Source organism: Oncorhynchus masou, chromosome 2 (genome assembly GCF_036934945.1).
Source record: "Oncorhynchus masou masou isolate Uvic2021 chromosome 2, UVic_Omas_1.1, whole genome shotgun sequence".
NCBI lineage: Eukaryota > Metazoa > Chordata > Actinopteri > Salmoniformes > Salmonidae > Oncorhynchus > Oncorhynchus masou.
The window spans coordinates 11,731,664-11,757,877 of NC_088213.1; the positions used below are offsets into that span (position 1 = coordinate 11,731,664).

A 26,214-nucleotide genomic window follows, 5' to 3' on the forward strand; every position below is an offset into this window, starting at 1 on the left:
AGGGGGAGTACTGTTACATCAAGCTGCCTCACACTACAGAAACAGGAGATAGACTAGTGTCCTGTCCAGGGGAGTACTGTTACATCAAGCTGCCTCACAACCTCATGCATAGAAACAGGAGATAGACTAGTGTCCTTGTCCAGGGGGTGCACTGTTACATCAAGCTGCCTCACACCACAGAAACAGGAGATAGACTAGTGTCTTGTCCAGTCTGTTACATCAGGCTACAGAAACAGGAGATGCACTGTTACATCAAGCTGCCTCATGCTACAGAAACAGGAGATAGACTAGTGTCCTGTCCAGGGGGTGCACTGTTACATCAAGCTGCCTCACACTACAGAAACAGGGGATAGACTAGTGTCCTGTCCAGGGGGAGTACTGTTACATCAGCTCCCTCACCTTACAGAAACAGGAGATAGACTAGTGTCCTGTCCAGTCGGAGTACTGGATCATCAGTCTGCCTCACACTACAGAAACAGGGGATAGACTAGTGTCCTGTCCAGGGGGAGTACTGGATCATCAGTCTGCCTCACACTACAGAAACAGGAGATAGACTAGTGTCCTGTCCAGGGGGCACTGGATCATCAGTCTGCCTCACACTACAGTAGACTAGTGTCCTGTCCAGGGGGAGTACTGGATCATCAGTCTGCCTCACACTACAGAAACAGGAGATAGACTAGTGTCCTGTCCAGGGGAGTACTGGATCATCAGTCTGCCTCACACTACAGAAACAGGAGATAGACTAGTGTCCTGTCCAGGGGGAGTACTGGATCATCAGTCTGCCTCACACTACAGAAACAGGAGATAGACTAGTGTCCTGTCCAGTCGGAGTACTGGATCATCAGTCTGCCTCACACTACAGAAACAGGAGATAGACTAGTGTCCTGTCCAGGGGGTGCACTGTTACATCAAGCTGCCTCACGCTACAGAAACAGGAGATAGACTAGTGTCTTGTCCAGGGGCTGCACTGTTACATCAAGCTGCCTCACCTTACAGAAACAGGAGATAGACTAGTGTCTTGTCCAGGGGCTGCACTGTTACATCAAGCTGCCTCACGCTACAGAAACAGGAGATAGACTAGTGTCCTGTCCAGGGGGAGTACTGGTACATCAAGCTGCCTCACGCTACAGAAACAGGAGATAGACTAGTGTCCTGTCCAGGGGGAGTACTGGTACATCAAGCTGCCTCACGCTACAGAAACAGGAGATAGACTAGTGTCCTGTCCAGGGGGAGTACTGTTACATCAGACAACCTCATGCTACAGAAACAGCGGATAGACTAGTGTCCTGTCCAGGGGGTGCACTGTTACATCAAGCTGCCTCACCTTACAGAAACAGGAGACAGACTAGTGTCCTGTCCAGGAGGTGCACTGTTACATCAAGCTGCCTCACCTTACAGAAACAGGAAATAGACTAGTGTCCTGTCCTGGGGGTGCACTGTTACATCAAGCTGCCTCACCTTACAGAAACAGGAGACAGACTAGTGTCCTGTCCAGGGGGTGCACTGTTACATCAAGCTGCCTCACACTACAGAAAGAGGAGATAGACTAGTATCCTGTCCAGGGGGTGCACTGTTACATCAAGCTGCCTCACACTACAGAAACAGGAGATAGGCTCCGGCCTTATGAGCTGTTCCATTTCCCACAAGATAAAGTTACTTACGTTAATGTCGATTATGGCAGCCCCCTGCACCTCTCTGATTCAGAAGGGTTGGGTTAAATGGGGTAGACACATTTCAGTTGAAGGCATTCAGTTGTACAACTGACTAGGTATCCCCATTTCCCTTTCCCTACTGACTGTTGGTCTTTGATGGGTATGGGAGGGCGGAGAGGGGAGTGAGAAGTGTGTGGTTTTACATGTACACCCCCTGGTGTTTGGGGTTCCTCCCTGCAATCACCTACTGGTCTCACTGGCACACCGCTAAATAAAATAATTTACAGTTTCCATCATATAGCTTGGTATCAATTAAATACCTGATTGGCCTGAATACCTGATGTTTTACCTAGGGAGTGGGGGAATAGGAGAGAGAGGAGGGAAAGAGAGAGCGAGAGAAGGTGAGGGGGAAGGAGCAAGAGGGGAGAGATGGAGAGAGAGAGAGAGAGAGAGAGAGAGAGAGAGAGAGAGAGAGAGAAGAGAGAGAGAAGAGAGAGAGAAGAGAGAGAGAGAGAGAGAGAGAGAGAGAGAGAGAGAGAGAATGAGAGAGAGAGAGAAGAGAGAGAAGAGAGAGAAGAGAGAGAGAAAGAGAGAGAGAAGAGAGAGAGAGAGAGAGATAAAAGAGAGAGAGAAAGAGAAGAGAATGAGAGAGAATAAAAGAGAGAGAGAGAGAGAGAGAGAGAGAGAGAGAGAGAGAGAGAGAGAAAGAGAAAGAGAATGAGAGAGAAAGAAAAGAGAATGAGAGAGAGAGAGAGAGAGAGAGAGAGAGAGAGAGAGAAAGAGAAGAGAATGAGAGAGAGAGAGAGAGGGGGGGGGAAGTGTGAGTCTAAAGTAGTTCATATTTAAGAGTGTGTGAACCGGAACACATCAGAGAGCAGCCATATGGCTCAGATCAAAACCTTCCTCATTCCGAAAAGAAAACTTGGGATAATTAAACACTTCCCTATTAATTCAGCTGTGATAATTAGAGGGGAATTTATTCCACATCAATATTTCACCCCTGTCAGCAGAAACCACCAGGTCACATGGGACCAAGACATAGTTACTTTCACGTTATGCCCTTATTTGGTCATATCTGTGGACGTATGGTCGTGATGGTGAGTCCCTCTGCCCTGACTGTCTGCTCTCTTCAAGAAGAGCATGATGGGTTAGATTAGTTACACGCTCAAATGTTCAGTGGCGTCCAGAGTTCAGTCTGCGTCTGTCTGCAGTCTTGTGTCCCACTTGTTGTTGATTCTTCACAAAAAAATACAGTTTTATATCTTTATGTTTGAAGCCTGAAATGTGGCAAAAGGTCGCAAAGTTCAAGGGGGCCGAATACTTTCGCAAGGCACTGTGCATACATATATATATATATATATATATATATATATAGAGAGAGAGAGAGAGAGAGAGAGAGAGAGAGAGAGCGAGAGAGGTAAGTATTGGTTAGGCAGGTAAGATAGGAGAGGGGGGGCTTTGAGATTTACTTTCTTTGCTTTGGTTCCGTCCAGCCCCTTTTCCCCATATTACCGTGTAAAGGAATAAAGTCCTTGTAAACGGTACCACATTCTGTCTGTTGTCATTCTTTCTTGCACCTACAGTCCAAACCTTTTTCACTTCACGGAGAGTTGAGTTGTAGCAGGGTGTTGCGTTCCCTCTTAATTAGTAATGATCCATTCTGTGTTTATGTAATTCTGTGTGATTATTTATGTATTTAGTAAATAAATAATTAAACCAAAGTTTTGTATTGCTGATTCAACTTGTTAGCCAGGGTTTGTGAAGATAACCAATCATTTACAACTTTCAGATGAGACTGAAACAAGGTGACGATTAAATATTGACTGCTATTGATGTAAAAGATTACCAGGTCTTTAAGAGTTTATTCGGAAGATAACAGCTCTTTAAATATTATTTTGTGGTGCCCGACTTTCTAGTTAATTACATTTACATGATTAGTTTAATCAGGTAATATTAATTACAGAGAAATGATTTTATAGAATAGCATATCATACCACTTAATCCGGCATAGCCAAAGACACGACACCTTCCAAAACAAAGCCATCACCTAGAGAGAGATGAACCTGGTCCCTCATTTATCAATGTTGTGTACGAACAGAAATGTCCGTAAACCGTGTGTGAGATCATTTCTAAGCAAGGTGTTTGGATTTATCCATTTGTACTTATACTTGAGAATGTGGGTAAATTGAAGCACACCTCTGACCGTGCATACCCACAACACCTTGTGGTAGAAAAGTCAATCTGTTAGTGAAATACCATCCACCAAATGGAGAAAGGATTGGCATACTGGACCAAATCATAAACTATGAAGAAAAAATGGAATACATTAATAGTTGATTCATGCATTTCTTTTATAGACACTTAAGCTACTAATAGTTTTCTCAGTATACTATCGAATTCATAAACATGAAACCATTTTAGCCTGATTGAATAATAAAGTTAATTAGAAAGAGAGTGGAATGTAAGGTTGGAGGCAATTGAGTTAAACCAGTTAAGTAATATAAAAGGCAACACTGAGGCGTTGTGACTTGTCCAAAATGGCAAATGTTGCATTGCTGGAGGACCTGGCACAAGCTGCATTACACAGGGAACGTCTTTTCAATGAGCAGAGCGCAACGCTTGGCTTATTTTGTTTTCCAAGGCATATTTTATTGTATCTCTGCAACCAACTGTCTCCGGTTTTAGAGAGGGAGACGAAACGCACCAACGCCCTCCCAGTGCAAACCCAAGTCCTCTTCACCCTGAGACTTTTGTCCACTAGAACATTCCAACGGGAGATTGCGGATCGGACTGGCGTTTCACAACCAACCAGGAGCCGAATATTGCCTGCAGTCCTTCATGAGGCAAAGTACAACCAAGCCCACACACGCACCAGAACAACAGTGGAGCGTTCTATAGGCCTGCTGAAAGGATGGGCCTGTATGGGACAGGAGGCACACTGGAATACCAGCCGAGAAAGGTTCACCTCTGAAAGGACATTCTTCAATCTCCATTACATGAATGGAATACAATGAGCAAGTTCCTTTTTAGGTTTGCTACATTGTCAAGTCTTTGCAGTGTGATACACAACATTGCAATGGAAAATGGCATTCCACTGAATGATCCACCCAGACTGATGAGCCCATGCCTGACAGGGAGTGTTTCCCACCACCCATAGCCCTGGCACTGAGGACAAGAGTCAATATCATACAATGGTTTTAGGTATCTGTTCTTCCAAATATTGTAATCAAATCGACAAGGAAAACAAATTTACATTCCACCAGAATTTATTGTCTCAAATGTTTGACACAATCAACAAGTTCTTTCAACGATTGATTTATCTTGTTCAGGCCGTTGCATACATCCTCCTGTAACGATTGTCGTCGAGAGAAGAAGAAGAGGACCAAAGTGCGGTGTGGTACGTATTCAAAATACATTTTAATAAAGATGAATACTCGAACAAAAACAACAAACCTACAAACGAACAGTTCTGCAAGGTGTAACAAAAACACTAAACAGAAAATAACTACCCACAACCCATAGTGGGAAAACAGGCTGCCTAATTATGGTTCTCAATCAGAGACAACGATTGCCAGCTGCCTCTGATTGGGAACCATACCAGGTCAAACACATAGAAATAGAAAACATAGAACACAAAACATAGAATGCCCACCCCAACTCACGCCCTGACCAAACTAAAATAGAGACATAAAAAAGGAACTAAGGTCAGGACGTGACACCTCCAGCTGCTGTTTGAGTCCAATAATTGATGTGTTGATCTCTTCTTGTTGTTCCAGGACTGCGTCAGTCCTGAGCTGAAGCGCTCGACCAAAGAGGACACCCTTCTTGTAGGCCTGGGGATGAAGGGTCAGGCAAATCACCCACATCTGTCAAGATTTCATGTTTTGTTATTTTTGTTATATTCATTTTGTTATATATCTTTGTTAAATTTATTGCCAAGAAAAAAGATTTAGATGTGGTCCATGTCTGAAAATTGTTGCAAAAATAAAGCTTCACTTACCATCAGTTGGTGTGTCTGGTATTCCCTCAGGGTCTGGGAGAGGGTCCTCAGTATCACCATCAGTTGGTGTGTCTGGTATTCCTTCAGGGTCTGGGAGAGGGTCCTCAGTGTAACCATCAGTTGGTGTGTCTGGTATTCCCTCAGGGTCTGGGAGAGGGTCCCCAGTATCACCATCAGTTGGTGTGTCTGGTATTCCTTCAGGGTCTGGGAGAGGGTCCTCAGTATCACCATCAGTTGGTGTGTCTGGTAGTCCTTCAGGGTCTGGGAGAGGGTCCTCAGTATCACCATCAGTTGGTGTGTCTGGTAGTCCTTCAGGGTCTGGGAGAGGGTCCTCAGTATCACCATCAGTTGGTGTGTCTGGTAGTCCTTCAGGGTCTGGGAGAGGGTCCTCAGTATCACCATCAGTTGGTGTGTCTGGTAGTCCTTCAGGGTCTGGGAGAGGGTCCTCAGTACCACCATCAGTTGGTGTGTCTGGTAGTCCTTCAGGGTCTGGGAGAGGGTCCTCAGTATCACCATCAGTTGGTGTGTCTGGTAGTCCTTCAGGGTCTGGGAGAGGATCCTCAGTATCACCATCAGTTGGTGTGTCTGGTAGTCCTTCAGGGTCTGGGAGAGGGTCCTCAGTATCACCATCAGTTGGTGTGTCTGGTAGTCCTTCAGGGTCTGGGAGAGGGTCCTCAGTATCACCATCAGTTGGTGTGTCTGGTAGTCCTTCAGGGTCTGGGAGAGGGTCCTCAGTGTAAACCATCAGTTGGTGTGTCTGGTATTCCTTCAGGGTCTGGGAGAGGGTCCTCAGTATCACCATCAGTTGGTGTGTCTGGTATTCCTTCAGGGTCTGGGAGAGGGTCCCCAGTATCACCATCAGTTGGTGTGTTTGAGGTCTCTCCAGTTGTGCTGCCAGTGCTCTGGTCTATAGCAGACAGTGAAGAGTCACTCTGTCGACCTCCTGTTGCACTTATATCCATTTTGTGTATCATATAATTGTTTGTTTTTTTGCATATGTTTTCAAATCAAACCATTTATTTTTAATTTCGTGTACTGTTCTGCACTCAGATGAGACAGAATCTACCACAGCTCTAACCGGCTAACCAAATAAATATTTTGTATCTTTTTTTGTCAAGACATTGCTGAGGGCTCCAAAAAAGTATGACTTGTTTTGCTTCCACTTCGGTGACCTAAAGTTATATTTCTGCGTCCAAAAAGTGTTTTCTTTGTCTTCTTTGATTTCTCCATGTTGGCGGACAGAAAATAGTGACATTTCTTGCAGCTTTAAAGAGAAGGTTTGTGACCATAAATGGTAATTTATGGCGGTTCTTTATGTAAATGAGACTTCACGTGCACTAGCGCAGTGTTTCACGTGCACTAGCGCAGTGTTTCAGAACGTGTCTGATTTCTCAAGGCACAGTACTTACAGGTGTGTGTAAATCAAGTGTACCAGCAATTGATAATTGATAAATACTTGCGAACATTATACATTTTCTTTGTATGCGTTCATTTAGAAGCTTTTCTATGCAACAGTGATAAATGAGGGATAAAAGAGTCCCCTAAACAAGCTGGTCCTGGGGCTCTGTTCACAAACCCCATGGAGCCCGTAGGCAGATCTGACTCTCAAGAGAAGACATGCTATGTTCATCTCCTGCCAAATGTATGACCATATTAGAGACACATATTTCCCTCAGATTACACAGACCCACAAATCAAATTTTGATAAACTCCCATATCTATTGGGTGAAATTCCACAGTGTGCCATCACAGCAGCAAGATTTGTGACCTGTTGCCACAAGAATAGGGCTACCAGTGAAGAACAAACACCATTGTAAATACAACCCATATTTATGTTTATTTATTTTCCCTTTGGTACTTTAACTATTTGCACATTGTTATAACACCGTACATAGCCATAACATGACATTTGAAATGTCTATATTCCTTTGAAACGCTTGTGAGTATAATGTTTAGGGTTAAGGTTAGCCCTTTGAAACAACTGAATTGAGAGAGAGAGATGAAATGAGACAATCAGAGAGAGAGAGTGAGAGAGAGAGAGAGAGAGAGAGAGAGAGAGAGAGAGAGAGAGAGAGAGAGAGTGCGCTAGTGCACGTGAAGTCTCATTTACGTAAAGAACCGCCCTAAATTACCAGAGAGAGAGAGAGAGGGCCATGGACACAGAAACAGTGTGCTCGTCTCTCGGCTGGAGTCATGTTATTGATCAAGCACACAAACACTCCATCCACTGGCTTGGACCCGCCTCCACAACCTTTGTGATAAAGCTTTTAAACAACCAGCATAATTAAATAGGCCTCAGGCTGCGGTGGTGCACAGCAGTGGAAACTGAAGCACACTCATTTTCCTTCATTAGCTCTACAGTGGCAACCAGTGAGTCAGGAAGGGTGCAGTCATCTCCTGGGGAGAGAGGGAAGGAGTTGGAGGGGTTACATGTAGGAGCACTGAAATTTTCGGAATGTTTTAGAACATTTTAGAGTGGAACGTCCTGTTGTGGAGGTAATTGTATGCTGTATTAGGATTGGTTTAACTGGACCCCTGTGTTTCATGGGCCAGCGGGCCGCACTAGCGCAGGCAGAGCCAACTCTACAATCACCATCTAAATCAGTCACTGATGTGAGTGTGTCAAAAACAAAACCCAGGATATAGGCCCCGAGAACCAGAGTTGACCATTCCTGGTCTTGAGGCTCATCCCTTCAGACTCAACCCCTCAGAGAGGGAGAGATAGATGAGAGAAAGATATATATATATATATACAGTGCCTTGCGAAAGTATTCGGCCCCCTTGAACTTTGCGATCTTTTGCCACATTTCAGGCTTCAAACATAAAGATATAAAACTGTATTTTTTTGTGAAGAATCAACAACAAGTTGGACACAATCATGAAGTGGAACGACATTTATTGGATATTTCAAACTTTGTTAACAAATCAAAAACTGAAAAATTGGGCGTGCAAAATTATTCAGCCCCCTTAAGTTAATACTTTGTAGCGCCACCTTTTGCTGGGATTACAGCTGTAAATCGCTTGGGGTATGTCTCTATCAGTTTTGCACATCGAGAGACTGAAATTTTTTCCCATTCCTCCTTGCAAAACAGCTCGAGCTCAGTGAGGTTGGATGGAGAGCATTTGTGAACAGCAGTTTTCAGTTCTTTCCACAGATTCTCGATTGGATTCAGGTCTGGACTTTATTTTTGAACCATTCCATTGTAGATTTTGCTTTATGTTTTGGATCATTGTCTTGTTGGAAGACAAATCTCTGTCCCAGTCTCAGGTCTTTTGCAGACTCCATCAGGTTTTCTTCCAGAATGGTCCTGTATTTGGCTCCATCCATCTTCCCATCAATTTTAACCATCTTCCCTGTCCCTGCTGAAGAAAAGCAGGCCCAAACCATGATGCTGCCACCACCATGTTTGACAGTGGGTATGGTGTGTTCAGGGTGATGAGCTGTGTTGCTTTTACGCCAAACATAACGTTTTGCATTGTTGCCAAAAAGTTCAATTTTGGTTTCATCTGACCAGAGCACCTTCTTCCACATGTTTGGTGTGTCTCCCAGGTGGCTTGTGGCAAACGTTAAACAACACTTTTTATGGATATCTTTAAGAAATGGCTTTCTTCTTGCCACTCTTCCATAAAGGCCAGATTTGTGCAATATACGACTGATTGTTGTCCTATGGACAGAGTCTCCCACCTCAGCTGTAGATCTCTGCAGTTCATCCAGAGTGATCATGGGCCTCTTGGCTGCATCTCTGATCAGTCTTCTCCTTGTATGAGCTGAAAGTTTAGAGGGACGGCCAGGTCTTGGTAGATTTGCAGTGGTCTGATACTCCTTCCATTTCAATATTATCGCTTGCACAGTGCTCCTTGGGATGTTTAAAGCTTGGGAAATCTTTTTGTATCCAAATCCGGCTTTAAACTTCTTCACAACAGTATCTCGGACCTGCCTGGTGTGTTCCTTGTTCTTCATGATGCTCTCTGCGCTTTTAACGGACCTCTGAGACTATCACAGTGCAGGTGCATTTATACGGAGACTTGATTACACACAGGTGGATTGTATTTATCATCATTAGTCATTTAGGTCAACATTGGATCATTCAGAGATCCTCACTGAACTTCTGGAGAGAGTTTGCTGCACTGAAAGTAAAGGGGCTGAATAATTTTGCACGCCCAATTTTCCAGTTTTTGATTTGTTAAACAAGTTTGAAATATCCAATAAATGTTGTTCCACTTCATGATTGTGGTCCCACTTGTTGTTGATTCTTCACAAAAAAATACAGTTTTATATCTTTATGTTTGAAGCCTGAAATGTGGCAAAAGGTTACAAATTCCAAGGGGGCCGAATACTTTCGCAAGGCACTGTATAATATGACATTTGTAAAGTCTTTATTGTTTTGAAACTTCTTTATGTGTAATGTTTACTGTTCATTTTTATTGTTTATTTCACTTTATATATTCACTTTATATATTATCTACCTCACTTGCTTTGGCAATGTTAACACGTTTCCCATGCCAATAAAGCCATTGAATTGAATTGAGAGAGAGAGAGAGAGAGAGAGAGAGAGAGAGAGAGAGAGAGAGAGAGAGAGAGAGAGAGAGAGAGAGAGAGAGATGATAAAATATACAGACAACAAATTCCAATTGGCTATACTAAAACTCTTTAACATCATCCTTAGCTCTGGCATCTTCTCCAATATTTGGAACCAAGGACTGATCACCCCAATCCACAAAAGTGGAGACAAGTTTGACCCCAATAACTACCGTGGGATATGCGTCAACAGTAACCTTGGGAAAATCCTCTGCATTGTCATTAACAGCAGACTCGTACATTTCCTCAATGAAAACAATGTCCTGAGGAAATGTCAAATTGGCTTTTTACCAAATTACCATACAACAGACCATGTATTCACCCTGCACACCCTAATTGACAACCAAACAAACCAAAACAAAGGCAAAGTCTTCTCATGCTTTGTTGATTTCAAAAAAGCCTTTGACTCAATTTGGCATGAGCGTCTGCTATACAAATTGATGGAAAGTGGTGTTGGGGGTAAAACATACAACATTATAAAATCCATGTACACAAACAACAAGTGTGCGGTTAAAATTGTCCAAAAACACACACATTTCTTCACACGGGGTCGTGGGGTGAGACAGTGATGCAGCTTAAGCCGATTCCCTCTTCAACATATATATCAACGAATTGGCGCGGGCACTAGAAAGGTCTGCTGCACCCGGCCTCACCCTACTAGAATCCGAAGTCAAATGTCTACTGTTTGCTGATGATCTGGTGCTTCTGTCAACAACCAAGGAGGAACTACAGCAGCACCTAGATCTTCTGCACAGATTCTGTCAGACCTGGGCCCTGACAGTAAATCTCAGTAAGACCAAAATAATGGTGTTCCAAAAAACGTCCAGTCACCAGGACCACAAATACAAACTCCATCTAGACACCGTTGCCCTAGAGCACAAAAAACTACACATACCTTGGCCTAAACATCAGCGCCACAGGTAACTTCCACAAAGCTGTGAACGATCTGAGAGACAAGGCAAGAAGGGCATTCTATGCCATCAAAAGGAACATAAATTTCAACATACCAATTAGGATCTGGCTAAAAATACTTGAATCAGTCATAGAGCCCATTGCCCTTTATGGTTGTGAGGTCTGGGGTCCGCTCACCAACCAAGACTTTACAAAATGGGACAAACACCAAATTGAGACTCTGCATGCAGAATTCTGCAAAAATATCCTCTGTGTTCAACGTAGAACACCAAATAATGCATGCAGAGCAGAATTAGGCCGATACCCGCTAGTTATCTAAATCCAGAAAAGAGACGTTAAATTCTGCAACCACCTACAAGGAAGCGATTCCCAAACCTTCCATAACAAAGCCATCACCTACAAAGAGATGAACCTGGAGAAGAGTCCCCTAAGCAAGCTGGTCCTGGGGCTCTGTTCACAAACACACCCTACAGAGCCCCAGGACAGCAGCACAATTAGACCCAACCAAATCATGAGAAAACAAAAAGATGACACATAGGAAAGAATTAACAAAAAAACAGAGCAAACTAGAATGCTATTTGGCCCTACACAAAGAGTACACAGCGGCAGAATACCTGACCACTGTGACTGACCCAAACTTAAGGAAAGCTTTGACTATGTACAGACTCGGTGAGCATAGCCTTGCTATTGAGAAAGGTTGCCGTAGACAGACATGGCCCTCAAGAGAAGACAGGCAATGTAGTCACTGCCCACAAAATGAGGTGGAAACTGAGCTGCACTTCCTAACCTCCTGCCCAATGTATGACCATATTAGAGAGACATATTTCCCTCAGATTACACAGATCCACAAAGAATTCGAAAACAAATCCAATTTTGATAGACTCCCATATCTACTGGGTGTAATTCCACAGTGTGCAATCACAGCAGCAAGATTTGTGACCTGTTGCCACGAGAAAAGGGCAAACAGTGAAGAACAAACACCATTGTAAATACAACCCATATTTATGCTTATTTATTTTATCTTGTGTACTCTAACCATTTGTACATTGTTAAAACTGTATATATATGTATATATATATATACATATATATATATATATATATATAATATGACATTTGTAATGTCTTTATTGTTTTGAAACGTCTGTATGTGCAATGTTTACTGTTAATTTTTATTGTTTATTTCACTTTTGTATATTATCTACCTCACTTGCTTTGGCAATGTTACGTAACACGTTTCCCATGTGAATGAAGCCCCTTGAATTGAATTGAGTGAGAGAGAGTGTGAGAGAGAAAGAGAGAGAGAGATATGAGGGAGAGAAAGTGAGAGAGAGTGTGAGAGAGAGAGTGTGTGTGAGAGAGAGAGCGAGAGAGAGAGAGGGGGAAGGGATAGATAGATAGATAGATAGATAGATAGATAGATAGATAGATAGATAGATAGATAGATAGATAGATAGATAGATAGATAGATAGATAGATAGATAGATAGATAGATAGATAGATAGATAGATAGATAGATAGATAGATAGATAGACAGACAGACAGACAGACAGACAGACAGATAGATAGATAGATAGATAGATAGATAGATAGATAGATAGATAGATAGATAGATAGATAGATAGATAGATAGATAGATAGATAGATAGATAGATAGATAAACTACACATACAGTATCTAGGACTAAGTATCAGCAACAGAGGTAGCTTTCACATCATTCTATACCATTAAAAGGAATTTTAAAATTCCAATTAGAATCTGGCTCAATGTTTTCCAATCAGTTCTAGAACCAGTTTCTCTACATGGCAGCAAAATATTTTTTATTTATTTATTTTTTATCTTTATTTAACTAGGAAAGTCAGTTAAGAACACATTCTTATTTTCAATGACGGCCTAGGAACAAGTTCTTATATGGCGTAGCAGTTAGACGTCTTTGTCTTATGTTGTATCGTCCAATGTGTATACCTTTTTATTTACTTTTCTTCACATTCATTTTAATATTTTTCCTAAACCTCAACTTCAAAATACTCTCTTGCAACTCGCCTCACCCAATGTGGTGTGGATCTGGGGTTTTTTCTAGCAAATTTCTATTTACTCCGAAATGGAATACCTCAACTGAAGCTAGCTAGTTAATTAGCTACCAGCTACCAGCTATCAGCTATCAGTCAGCTAACCTTTAGCTCTGAAAGCTCTCGCCAGTTCGTACAATGCGTTTCAAACCAGAGCATAACGTGCCTACTTTTCTCTCCATATCCCCGGATTCCTACCGCAAACTCTGAACCCTTTCATCTGGATCGTGGCAGCGAGCTAACCTCAACCCGGGTTGACTACTCTTGGCTAACATTAACATCCCGGAGCAAGCACCATCTAGCCTGGGGCTGGCCCATGCTTGACCCATCTCCCGGCTAGGGCTCCTGGGCTACTCCTGAAGCCCACTCCTCGGCTACAATATCCGGACCCCTTCTACTGCCGGTACTGGGCACAGAACCCCGCCGATCCTTCACGACTGGAATACCAACATAATCTGCCCGAGGATCCCAACAGGCCCCTAAGGCACGACATCCCCTGAAGGCCCATTCTGCTGACCGCGGCCTGCTTCCTATCTATAGCATATTGGACTATTAGCTGATCCACCGGCCAGTTTCTTGGACCACTATCACTTGGCTATGCATGCCTCTCCCTAATATCGATATGCCTTGTCCATTACTGTCCTGGTTAGTGATTACTGTCTTATTTCACTGTAGAGCCTATAGCCCTGCTCAATATGCCTTAACCAACCATGTTGTTCCACCTCCCACATATGCGATGGCATCACCTGGTTTAAACATCTCTAGAGACTATATCTCTCTCTTCATTACTCAATGCCTTAGTTTACCTCCAATGTACTCACATCCCAACTTACCTTTGTCTGTACACTATGCCTTTCAGCTATGCTATCGTGCCCAGAAACCTGCTCCTTATACTCTCTGTTCCGAACGCGCAAGACGGCATTTAGCAGTACCCTTATCCTACTTCTCCTCTGTTCTTCTGGTGATGTAGAGGTTAATCCAGGTCTGGCAGTGCCTAGCTCCACTCCTACTCCCCAGGTGTTCTCATTTGGTGACTTCTGTAACCGTAAAAGCCTTGGTTTCATGCATGTTAACATTAGAAGTCTACTCCCTAAGTTGCTTTAGTCACTGCTTTAGCACATTCTGCCAACCCGGATGTCTTTGCCATGTCTGAATCCTGGCTTAGGAAAACCACCAAAAACCTTGAAATTTCCATACCGAACTATAACATTTTCCGCCAAGATAGAACTGCTAAAGGGGGCGGTGTTGCAATCTACTGCAGAGATAGCCTGCAGAGTTCTATCTTAATATCCAGGTCTGTACCAAAACAATTCGAGCTTCTACTTCTAAAAATTCACCTTTCCAGAAACAAGTCTCTCACTGTTGCCGCTTGCTATAGATCACCCTCTGCCGCCAGCTGTGCCCTGGACACCATATGTGAATTGATTGCCCCCCATCTATCTTCTGAGCTCGTGCTGCTAGGTGACCTAAACTGGGACATGCTTAATAACACCCCGGCCATCCTACAATCTAAGCTTGATGCACTCAATCTCACACAAATTATCAATGAACCTACCAGGTACAACCCCAAATCCGTGAACACAAGCACCCTCATAGATATCATCCTAACTAACTCCAAATACACCTCTGCTGTTTTCAACCAAGATCTCAGCGATCACTGCCTCATTGCCTGCATCCGTAATGGGTCTGCAGTCAAACGACCACCCCTCATCACTGTCAAACGCTCCCTAAAACACTTCTGCAAACAGGCCTTTCTAATTGACGGGGTATCCTGGAATGACATTGACCTCATCCCGTCAGTAGAGGATGCCTGGTTATTCTTTAAAAGTGACTTCCTCACCATCTTAAATAAGCATGCTCCATTCAAAACATTTAGAACTAGGAATAGATATAGCCCTTGGTTCACTCCAGACCTGTCTGCCCTTGACCAGCACAAAAACATCCTGTGGCGTTCTGCATTAGCATCGAATAGCCCCTGTGATATGCAACATTTTAGGGAAGTTATGAACCAACATTTGGAAAGCTATGGCTAGCTTTTTCAAGTAGAAATTTCTGTTCTGGGACACTGTAAAGTCTATGGAGAATAAGAGCACCTCCTCCCAGCTGTGCACTGCACTGATGCTAGGAAACACTGTCACTACCGATAAATCCACAATAATTGAGAATTTCAATAATCATTTTTCTACGGCTGGCCATGCTTTCCACCTGGCTACCCCTACCCCGGTCAACTGCCAAGCACCCTCCACAGCAACCCGCCCAAGCCTCCCCATTTCTCCTTCTGTTCTGAAAGAGCTGCAAAATCTGAACCCAGCAGGGCTAGACAATCTGGACCCTCTCTTTCTAAAGTTATCTGCCAAAATTATTGAAACCCCTATTACTAGCCTGTTCAACCTCTCTTTCGTATCGTCTGAGATTCCCATAGATTGGAAAGCTGCCGCGGTCATCCCCCTCTTCAAAGGGGGAGACACTCTAGACCCAAACTGCTACAGACCTATATCTATTCTACCCTGCCTTTCTAAGGTCTTTGAAAGCCAAGTTAACAAACAGATTACTGACCATTTCTAATCTCACCGTACATTCTCCACTATGCAATCTGGTTTCAGAGCTGGTCATGGGTGCACCTCAGCCAAGCTCAAGGTCCTAAACGATATCATAACCGCCATAGATAAGAGACATTACTGTGCAGCCGTATTCATCGACCTGGTGAAGGCTTTCGACTCTGTCAATCACAATCACATTCTTATTGGCAGACTCAACAGGCTTGGTTTGTCAAATGATTGTCTCGCTTGGTTCACCAACTACTTCTCTGATAGATTTCCGTATGTAAAATCGGAGGGCCTGTTGTCCGGACCTCTGGCAGTCTCTATGTGGGTGCCACATGATTCAATTCTCGGGACGACTCTCTTCTCTGAATACATCAATGATGTCACTCTCGTGCTGGTGATTCTTTGATCCACCTCTACGCAGACGACACCATTCTGTATACCTCTGGCCCTTCGTTGGACTCTGTGTTAAACCTCCAGATGAGCTTCAATGCCATACAACTCCCCTTCCGTGGCCACCAACTGTTCTTAAATGTAAGTAAAACTAAATGCATGCTCTTCAACCGATCGCTGCCAGCAACTGCCCGCACGTCCAGCATCACTACTCTGGACGGTTCTGACTTAGAATATGTGGACAACTACAAATACCTAGGTGTCTGGTTAGACTGTAAACTCTCCTTCCAGACTCACATTAAACATCTCCAATCCAAAACTAAATCTATAATCGGCTTCCTATTTCGCAACAAAGCATCCTTTACTCATGCTGCCAAACATACCCTCGTAAAATTGACCATCCTCCCAATCCTCGACTTCGGCGATGTCATTTACAAAATATTCACCAACACTCTACTCAACAAATTGGATGCCGTCTATCACAGTGCCATATACTACCCACCACTGCGACCTGTATGATCTCGTTGGCTGGCCCTCACTTCATACTTGTTGCCAAACCCACTGGCTCCAGGTCATCTACAAGTCTCTGCTAGGTAAAGCCCCGCCTTATCTCAGCTCACTGGTTACCATAGCAGCACCCACCCATAGCATGCGCTCCAGCAGGTATATCTCACTGGTCACCCCCAAAGACAATTCTTCCTTTAGCCGCCTCTCCTTCCAGTTCTCTGCAGCCAATGACTGGAACTAACTGCAAAAATCTCTGAAGCTGGAGACTCTTACCTCCCTCACTGGCTTTAAGCACCAGCTGTCAGAGCAGCTCACAGATCACTGCACTTGTACATAGCTCATCTGTAAATAGCCCATCCAATCTTCCTCATCCCTATAGTGTATTTATTTATCTTGCTCCTTTGCACCCCAGTATCTCAACTTGCACATTCATCTTCTGCACACCCTACCATTACAGTGTTTAATTGCTATATTGTAATTACTTTGCCACCATGGCCTATTTATTGCCTTACCTCTCTTATCCTACCTCATGTGCACATACTGTATATAGACTTTTTCTACTGTATTATTGACTGTATGTATGTTTATTCCATGTGTAACTCTGTGTTGTTGTATGTGTCGAACTGCTTTGCTTTATCTTGGCCAGGTCACAGTTGCAAATGAGAACTTGTTCTCGACTAGCCTACCTGGTTAAATAAAGGTTGAAACAAAATATAAAACTGCCTAGTTCAGGGGTAGAATGACAGATTTTTACCTTGTCAGCTCAGGGATTCAATCTTGCAACCTTTCGGTTGTAAGTCTAACGCTCTAACCACTAGGCTACGTACCGCTCAAGGGTCCCTCTCTAATTATGAATTTACCAAATGGGACAAACATCCAGTAGAAATCCTGCACGCAGAGTTTTGCCAGACTGTGTTGCAAGCGCAAAGAAAACCTCTAAATTATGAATGTAGAACACAATTAGGCCATTATCCCCGCCTCATCCAAATAGAAAAATGAGACATCACATTTCACAACCATCTAAATCAAGAGACCCCAAAACATTCCATCACACAGCTCTACAATGTCAAGAGATGAAACAAGACAAGAGTCCCCTCAGCCAGCTGGTTCTGAGGCTCAGTTCACTAACCCAAACCAACCCCATAGAGCCTCAGGACAGCACTCAGCCAGCTGGTTCTGAGGCTCAGTTCACTAACCCAAACCAACCCCATAGAGCCTCAGGACAGCACTCAGCCAGCTGGTTCTGAGGCTCAGTTCACTAACCCAAACCAACCCCATAGAGCCTCAGGACAGCACTCAGCCAGCTGGTTCTGAGGCTCAGTTCACTAACCCAAACCAACCCCATAGAGCCTCAGGACAGCACTCAGCCAGCTGGTTCTGAGGCTCAGTTCACTAACCCAAACCAACCCCATAGAGCCTCAGGACAGCACTCAGCCAGCTGGTTCTGAGGCTCAGTTCACTAACCCAAACCAACCCCATAGAGCCTCAGGACAGCACTCAGCTAGCTGGTTCTGAGGCTCAGTTCACTAACCCAAACCAACCCCATAGAGCCTCAGGACAGCACTCAGCTAGCTGGTTCTGAGGCTCAGTTCACTAACCCAAACCAACCCCATAGAGCCTCAGGACAGCACTCAGCCAGCTGGTTCTGAGGCTCAGTTCACTAATCCAAACCAACCCCATAGAGCCTCAAGACAGCACTCAGCACCCAACCATCATCAGAAAGCAAAAATAAAAATATATCACCTTTTGGAAAGACACCACCAAAAATCTAAGTAAACGTCAATGTAATTTGGCACTAAACAGACAGTAACATGGTGGCAGACTATCTGACCACCGTGACTGATAGAAACTGAGGAAAACACTGACTAGGTACAGACTCAGGGAGCACAGTCTGGCTATAGAGACCGGTTGTCACAGGCAAACCTGGATGCCCAGAGAGAACAGGCTGTGCTCACTCTGCTCCAGGCGAGAGGTAGAGACAGAACTGCATTTCCTATTACACTGTGACAAAAACTCAGACCTAAGTTAATCTTTCTTCTTAGCATCTCCCTTGCAGAAGTAAAAACCATAAAAGATGAATGAGCTATCCCTTCAGAATTAAATAGCAGAGCAGAGCTATTAAGAGTAAGTTCTTTAAACAACTTTTTCAGTATTGGTGGGTCGAGCTAACGTAGTTGAACAAGACCATTTCCCAGAACATAGACATCTCTGATATTGGCAGAAAGCTTACATTCTTGTTAATTTTAACTGCACTGTTCAATTTACAGTAGCTATTACAGTGAAAGAATGCCATGCTATTGTTTGAGGAGAGTGCACAGTTTTGATACATGAAAAGTTATTAATAAACATATTAGGCACATTTCGGCAGTCTTGATAAAACATTTTGAATAGAAATGCAATGGTTCATTGGATCAGATAAAAACTTTGCACATACACTGCTGGCCGATATCTAAATTGCACCTAGGCTGGAATAATACACTATGGCCTTTCTCTTGCATTTCAAAGATGATGGTACAAAAAAAATGTTTTTTTTTCTTCGTATTATCTTTTACCAGATGTAATGTGTTATATTCTCCTAGATTCCTTTCCCATTTCCACAAACTTTAAAGTGTTTCTTTTCAAATGGTACCAAGAAAATGCATATCCTTGCTTCAGGGCCTGAGCTACAGGCAGTTATATTTTGGTATGTCATTTTAGTCTAAAAAAAATGTTTTAAAAGGGGCCAATCCTTAGAGGTTAACTATTCAGAAGACGCTGGCCATCTCCCCAGCAGGAATATGTAGGACACTTATATTTTCTGTTTATTACAGCCACATAGATACGGGTTGACATTGGTCTGGTTATGGTGTGCTACTAGTTGTTGTAAAGATTATCTCTATCATAGGAAGAACATAAACAACAACACTAAATATAAACAATTACAATAGAATCTAAAACCAGCGGAAATATATAACCACAGCGACCCCCAGTGGCCAAATACAGCATAGCAACAAGAAAATGTCCAATTCAACAACTGGGTGTGATTACTGTAGCAAGGCTGTACTGAACTGAATTTCAGCTGCTGTGAGCGAGGCTTTTGTCCAGGGGTGTATTCATTACACCGTTACAAAACCTTTCTCAAACGGAAGCAAAAGGAACAAAACGGGGAGGGACCTACCTGATTTTGTAAAATAGAAACTTTTGTTTTCATAGCAAAATGCAACTGTTTGAACTAATTTTGGACTAATGACTACAACCCAGGCTTCCCCACATTTACAAGCATTTCGCTACACCCGCAATAACATCTGCTAAATATGTGTGTTTGATTTGATTTGATTTTATCTTGAGCTTGATTATGACATCATCATTATGACACGCCATGTCATTCCAGGTCATAATAAAACACAAGTGAGACTTTCACTCCTCATTATTAAGTGGTGGTGTGTTGGTAACCATGGTTCTGGAGTAGGGGACAGAGAGGATGGGTTGGTAACCATGGTTCTGGAGTAGGGGATAGAGTGGATAGGTTGGTAACCATGGTGCTGGAGTAGGGGATAGAATGGATGGGTTGGTAACCATGCTTCTGGAGTAGGGGATAGAGTTGATGGGTTGGTAACCATGGTTCTGGAGTAGGGGATAGAATGGATGGGTTGGTAACCATGCTTCTGGAGTAGGGGATAGAGTTGATGGGTTGGTAACCATGGTTCTGGAGTAGGGGATAGAATGGATGGGTTGGTAACCATGCTTCTGGAGTAGGGGATAGAGTTGATGGGTTGGTAACCATGGTTCTGGAGTAGGGGACAGAGTGGATGGGTTGGTAACCATGGTGCTGGAGTAGGGGATAGAGTGGATGGGTTGGTAACCATGGTTCAAGACAGTGGTGGAAAAACTACCCAATCTTCATACTTGAGTAAACGTAAAGATACCTTAATAGAAAATGACTCAAGTGAAAGTCACCCACTAAAATACTACTTGAGTAAAAGTCTAAAAATATTTGGTTTTAAATATACTTAAGAATCCAAAGTAAATGTAATTCCTAAAATATACTTAAGTATCAAAAGTAAAATTATAAATAATTTCAAATTCCTTATAATAAGCAAACCAGATTTTCTAGTTTTTATTTCTATTTAACGGATAGCCAGGGGCACACTCCAACACTCAGACATAGTTTACAAACAAAGCATTTGTGTTTAGTGAGTCCGCCAGACCAGAGGCAGTAGTGATGACCAGGGATGTTCTCTTGATAAGTGTGTCAAAGGGATCATTTTCTTGCCCTGCTATGTATGTAACATGTAACCATCACTTCAGTCATCCTACAACACCTTTGTAAACCAGCTCATGACTATATCCTCATCTACTGGTCATAAAGGAGTATTGCCTACTGTCTGAGGGGCTGCTGGGGAGGGATGAAGCCACATTGTGGCTGACGTTTCTGTATTGAACTGACAGTGTTTACCATTGTGTAGAAGCACATGAGCTGCCACACAGACACTACATAAAGAGCAGTCCACTTCCTGATTTGGCCTAGTTTTAGATTTGGTTCATTAAGAAATGCTAGCGGCTATGACTGAATTCAAATGTGAGTTGGTTTCAGGATTATTTTTTTTTACCTTTATTTAACTAGGCAAGTCAGTTAAGAACAAATTCTGATTTTCAATGATGGCCTAGGAACAGTGGGTTAACTGCCTGTTCAGGGGCAGAACGGCAGATTTGTACCTTGTCAGCTCAGGGATGTAGTTTGATGTGGGTGTGTTCACATGTGGGAAGAGTTAGACAGATTATTTGTTGATGGGAAGAACAGAATTAGATAGGAGACCTGACACTCAATACATCCACAACGTTATGAACTGCCTATTGCTACAGAAGGACTGGAGATGCTTTGTCTGCCTCTGTCCTTTGATGGGGAGTCCTCAATTGGGTAGGTTTCATCTCACCTGTTCATACTTCAACATAGAGTCTGTTTGTGTGTCAGATATCACCTGTTCTAACTGCCATTGGTAATAGAACAATGACTATGTGTGTATGTGTTCACAGAAACATGTATGGAGCCAGAAGTGCACGATGATGTGTTGAAGTCCAGACTGACAGACGGGCTTGATACTGATGTCAAATCTTTAATTGTATTGTTTTATTATTAAACGTAATGGTATCAGTCAGTATGGGAAGGGGGAAACACTGTGTATTCTGCACCACAACCAGAGACTTCCTGTTGTACACAGGACACCACACAGGAAGGTATGACCATTCTGACATGTTTACCAAGGTAGCCTCATTACCACCTGACAAAATGCAGATAGACACAGTATCTGTATCAGCTGGGAAAGACAATGAAATATGAAAGGCACACATTGTTCTATTGGCAGAACATGTCTTCTATGGTATTATGTAAAGAGCTGTTTATTCCTCATGGACCTGTTACTACATTTAAAAGTTATCAAAACACTTAGTTTAGAACATCAAAAAATATATATCAGAAATTGTATTCTTCTCATATTACTCTGCTACTGACCGATTGAAAGCTTCCTCCAGCATCTCACCATATGTTAGTTTAGTTAGCGACTTCCTTAAAACTACACGCAGATATATAAAAATGGTCTCCACTAGTTCATCTGATAATGGACCTCTTCGCCAGATAGCGATAATCACATTTCACAAGCTAAATAATGGTTATGTAATAATTTATGTGATACTGTACTGTACATAAAGCAATACCTAGCGACTTCATCAAGATGTTCAGATCTCTTGGCATAGCGGCTAAGGTGTTGAGTTGACAGTCGCAGTAGCCTGGTTTGAGGCTCTGTTGGGACGACCCCTGAATTCTCCACATCGGTCTCAGAAGTAGGATGGCGCCCTCGAGATGATCGGAGATACGTGGAGACGTGGTATAGAGAAGCGAGTGGACACGCTCGTTCTCCCGAAGGAAGGGGGTAGGGTTCTTTCTTAACCCAACACCTAGGTAGTTGTGGAATTGTTAGATTACATGTTAGATATTGCTGCACTGTCGGAACTAGCAGCACAAGCATTTCGCTACACTCGCATTAACATCTGCTAACCATGTGAATGTGACCAATACAGTTTGATTTGATTCAACCTCTAGAGGTTTGGATCTCCTGACGGAGCGTTGGGGCCACGCCCCATTGTGTTATAATTAGGATGAGACAGTGTTATTAACACCAGTATTCAACATCAACGGGTAATATTTCATAAGGCTTTTTTACATCGGGAAATATTGTGGTTTTAGTGTTTTCGTGAAGCAAGCACCAACGTATTTTTTTATAACTGTAATGGGCAATCATTTGATAAATTATTTCCTGTATTTGATTTACTGTAGATATGGATTGATACCATATTTAGTAATGAAGTAGTTGTTTACTTGTTAGTCTATAATAATCTGTTGTAACTAATTACTGATGTTCTACCGCTGACCTGTTCAACTGCCCTTATCGCGTCTCCCAGGGTTTAATGTTATGGTTAAAGTTGATACCAGACTGGATTCGAGGACACGCTGATAATGTATCCGTCAGTCTGTGACACTGTGTGATTCCGTAGCAGGTGATGTTGTGACTTCAAGCTCCCTACAAGGCTCTCGGGCTGCTGTTTACAGAACATTCGGTGCTATTGTGAAGATGCATAGACATTTTCTCTGATTCTGTTCTGGAGGCGACTCCCTGAATTGTTGCATTAGATCGACTTGATCTGTTAACCTGGAATTCCAGGTAACAATAGCCTACTGGGTTTATGTATGTGGATGAAGTGAATGACCATAGGGCGAGGCCTTAATGACAGAGAATTGGGTGAGTGAGCTCCCCATACCTGGACTAGGCTGTAGTAGAGACACAGGTGTCTCTGTCACACTGGTGGAAAATCAGGAAAAGCAAGAAAGGGGTGTTTCAACCCGGACCTGTGGGAGGAGTAAACTCGATGAGAAATATTGTATGATTCGTTTACTTCCTCGTTCCTTGTCCTATAGTGGCAAAAGTCACGACTCCAGCTGGTGAACATTTTAAAGATATTGACGACAACTAAGGTAAGGCATTATTGAGATGGGAATCGTAATATTGTAGAGACAAATATAGAGAAATCAGTAACTCATCATTATTTAAAAGGTGTCTGCATGTGATCGAGGAATGTTGGCCTATGTGTATTGATGGGCTGCTACATGTATCCTAGGAGTGTCATGTGGCATAAACATATCCGGTCATTCTGATAGTATTGTTCAGTCGATATTAGGCTACACTCTGTCTGACTGAACTCGCATGTGCATATTGCGTTCGGCTTCAAGTTGAATTGTTTCTCATTGCAGGATTAATGTAGTACTGTCTCTTTAAAAAAAATGTACCTCATATTGTCCAGGAAGTTGTCATGTAATCGGAGGACGGCGTTCATTGTTTGTATCCGATAGGTCGAAGGTAATAGGTATACTGTTACTTTGTAGCAGAGTGTTGCAATTATCTTACTTTAACCTATTCTATATCCTTCCTCCATGATTTCAATCATGAACAGGGTGCAGTTGAAACGCTCGAACATCTTGAGAATGGCTCTAGCAGGCTCGGACTCCATGGAAGAAGGAAAAGGAGAGACGTTTCTACTTAAAGCCATCAAAATAGGTGGTGTGGTCGTACTTTATTGGTTCATTTCAATAACCATGGTGTTCTTAAATAACTACTTGCTCGACAGTAAAGATTTGGACGCGCCGCTATTTGTGACATTTTACCAGTGCCTTGTGACTGTCGGACTGTGCTATGGCATGCACTTGCTATCCCACTTATGTCCGGGTGTCATCGACTTCCCCTCCGTCAAGTTCGACCTAAAGGTATGCCGGGAGGTTCTACCCCTGTCCATCGTGTTCATTGGAATGATAACCTTCAACAACTTGTGCCTGAAGCATGTAGGTGTGGCCTTCTACACTGTCGGCAGGTCACTCAGCACAGTCTTCAACGTTCTACTCTCCTACGTGATCCTCAAGCAGACCACGTCCTTCTACGCCATCCTGTGTTGTGGAATTATTCTAGGTAGGTGGTAATAATAACTAACCTATATCTGGCCTAATGCAAGTACTTTGACTTTCTAGAAAATTCTCATGTCTAAGGCATATACCCAAGCCAGGCTGGTTAGACAACGTCCTTCCTACCAGGTAACCTATAATAAGTAACCTCACGCTTCTCTATAATTGCACCACGGGTTAATACATTCCTACATGGGCCACACCTTTATTGGCCATATATTGAACATAAGGTAAATTGCTGCTAAAGGACCATGTTAATGCTTCTTTCTTTGTCTGTCCCTCCCATCAGGTGGATTCTGGTTGGGTGTGGACCAGGAAGGTGTGGCGGGCTCCCTGTCGTGGACGGGTGTGTTTTTCGGTGTGCTGGCCAGCGCCTGCGTCTCCCTCAACGCCATCTTCACCAAGCGGGTCATGCCGGCGGTAGACGGAAACATCTGGAAGCTCTCCTTCTACAACAACATCAACGCCTGCATCCTCTTCCTCCCACTCATCCTCGTCTTTGGTGAGGTCGGCCACCTCGTCCATTTCAGCCGCCTGGGTGACCCTACGTTCTGGGGCATGATGACGCTGGGCGGCGTGTTCGGTTTCGCCATCGGCTACGTGACGGGCCTCCAAATCAAGTTCACGAGTCCGCTGACGCACAACGTGTCGGGGACGGCCAAGGCCTGCGCTCAGACGGTCATCGCTGTGGTCTATAACCAGTCCAGTAAAAGTTTCCTGTGGTGGACTAGTAACCTGATGGTCCTTGGTGGGTCTTCTGCCTACACCTGGGTCAAAGGCATGGAGATGAAGAAGGTCCACATTCCCCAGGAGGAGTCCAAAGAGAAACTGCTAGGGGAGAAGAGTGATGCCGGGGTATAGTGGGACTAGGATGGCCTTCCATCATCATCATGGTGGTGGTGGTGACCCGGGGGTATAGTGGGACTAGGATGGCCTTCCATCATCATCATGGTGGTGGTGGTGACCCGGGGGTATAGTGGGACTAGGATGGCCTTCCATCATCATCATGGTGGTGGTGGTGACCCGGGGTATAGTGGGACTAGGATGGCCTTCCATCATCATCATGGTGGTGGTGGTGACCCGGGGTATAGTGGGACTAGGATGGCCTTCCATCATCATCATGGTGGTGGTGGTGACCCGGGGGTATAGTGGGACTAGGATGGCCTTCCATCATCATCATGGTGGTGGTGGTGACCCGGGGGTATAGTGGGACTAGGATGACCTTCCATCATCATCATGGTGGTGGTGGTGACCCGGGGGTATAGTGGGACTAGGATGGCCTTCCATCATCATCATGGTGGTGGTGGTGACCCGGGGTATAGTGGGACTAGGATGGCCTTCCATCATCATCATGGTGGTGGTGGTGACCCGGGGGTATAGTGGGACTAGGATGGCCTTCCATCATCATCATGGTGGTGGTGGTGACCCGGGGTATAGCGGGACTAGGATGGCCTTCCATCATCATCATGGTGGTGGTGGTGACCCGGGGTATAGTGGGACTAGGATGGCCTTCCATCATCATCATGGTGGTGGTGACCCGGGGTATAGTGGGACTAGGATGGCCTTCCATCATCAT

At 43.7% G+C, this 26,214-nt stretch overlaps 2 protein-coding genes across 5 annotated transcripts in view; both read left to right on the plus strand.

The window, feature by feature from the left end:
* Positions 1–26,214, plus strand: part of LOC135555242 (inactive serine protease PAMR1-like) — a 104,826-nt gene that overhangs the window by 17,217 nt on the left and 61,395 nt on the right. The gene's annotated exons all lie outside the window — the stretch shown is intronic.
* Positions 23,369–26,072, plus strand: slc35c1 (solute carrier family 35 member C1). 2 transcript variants are annotated; one of them, XM_064987543.1, is made up of 3 exons: positions 23,369–23,660; positions 24,137–24,645; positions 24,928–26,072. In XM_064987543.1, the coding sequence occupies exons 2-3, from the start codon at positions 24,168–24,170 to the stop codon at positions 25,497–25,499; spliced, it is 1,050 nt and encodes a 349-aa protein (XP_064843615.1). In that variant the 5' UTR covers positions 23,369–23,660; positions 24,137–24,167; the 3' UTR covers positions 25,500–26,072. The 2 variants fall into 2 exon arrangements, with proteins under 2 accessions (XP_064843615.1, XP_064843610.1); XM_064987538.1 differs by lacking the exon at positions 23,369–23,660 and having other exon boundaries at positions 23,691–24,645.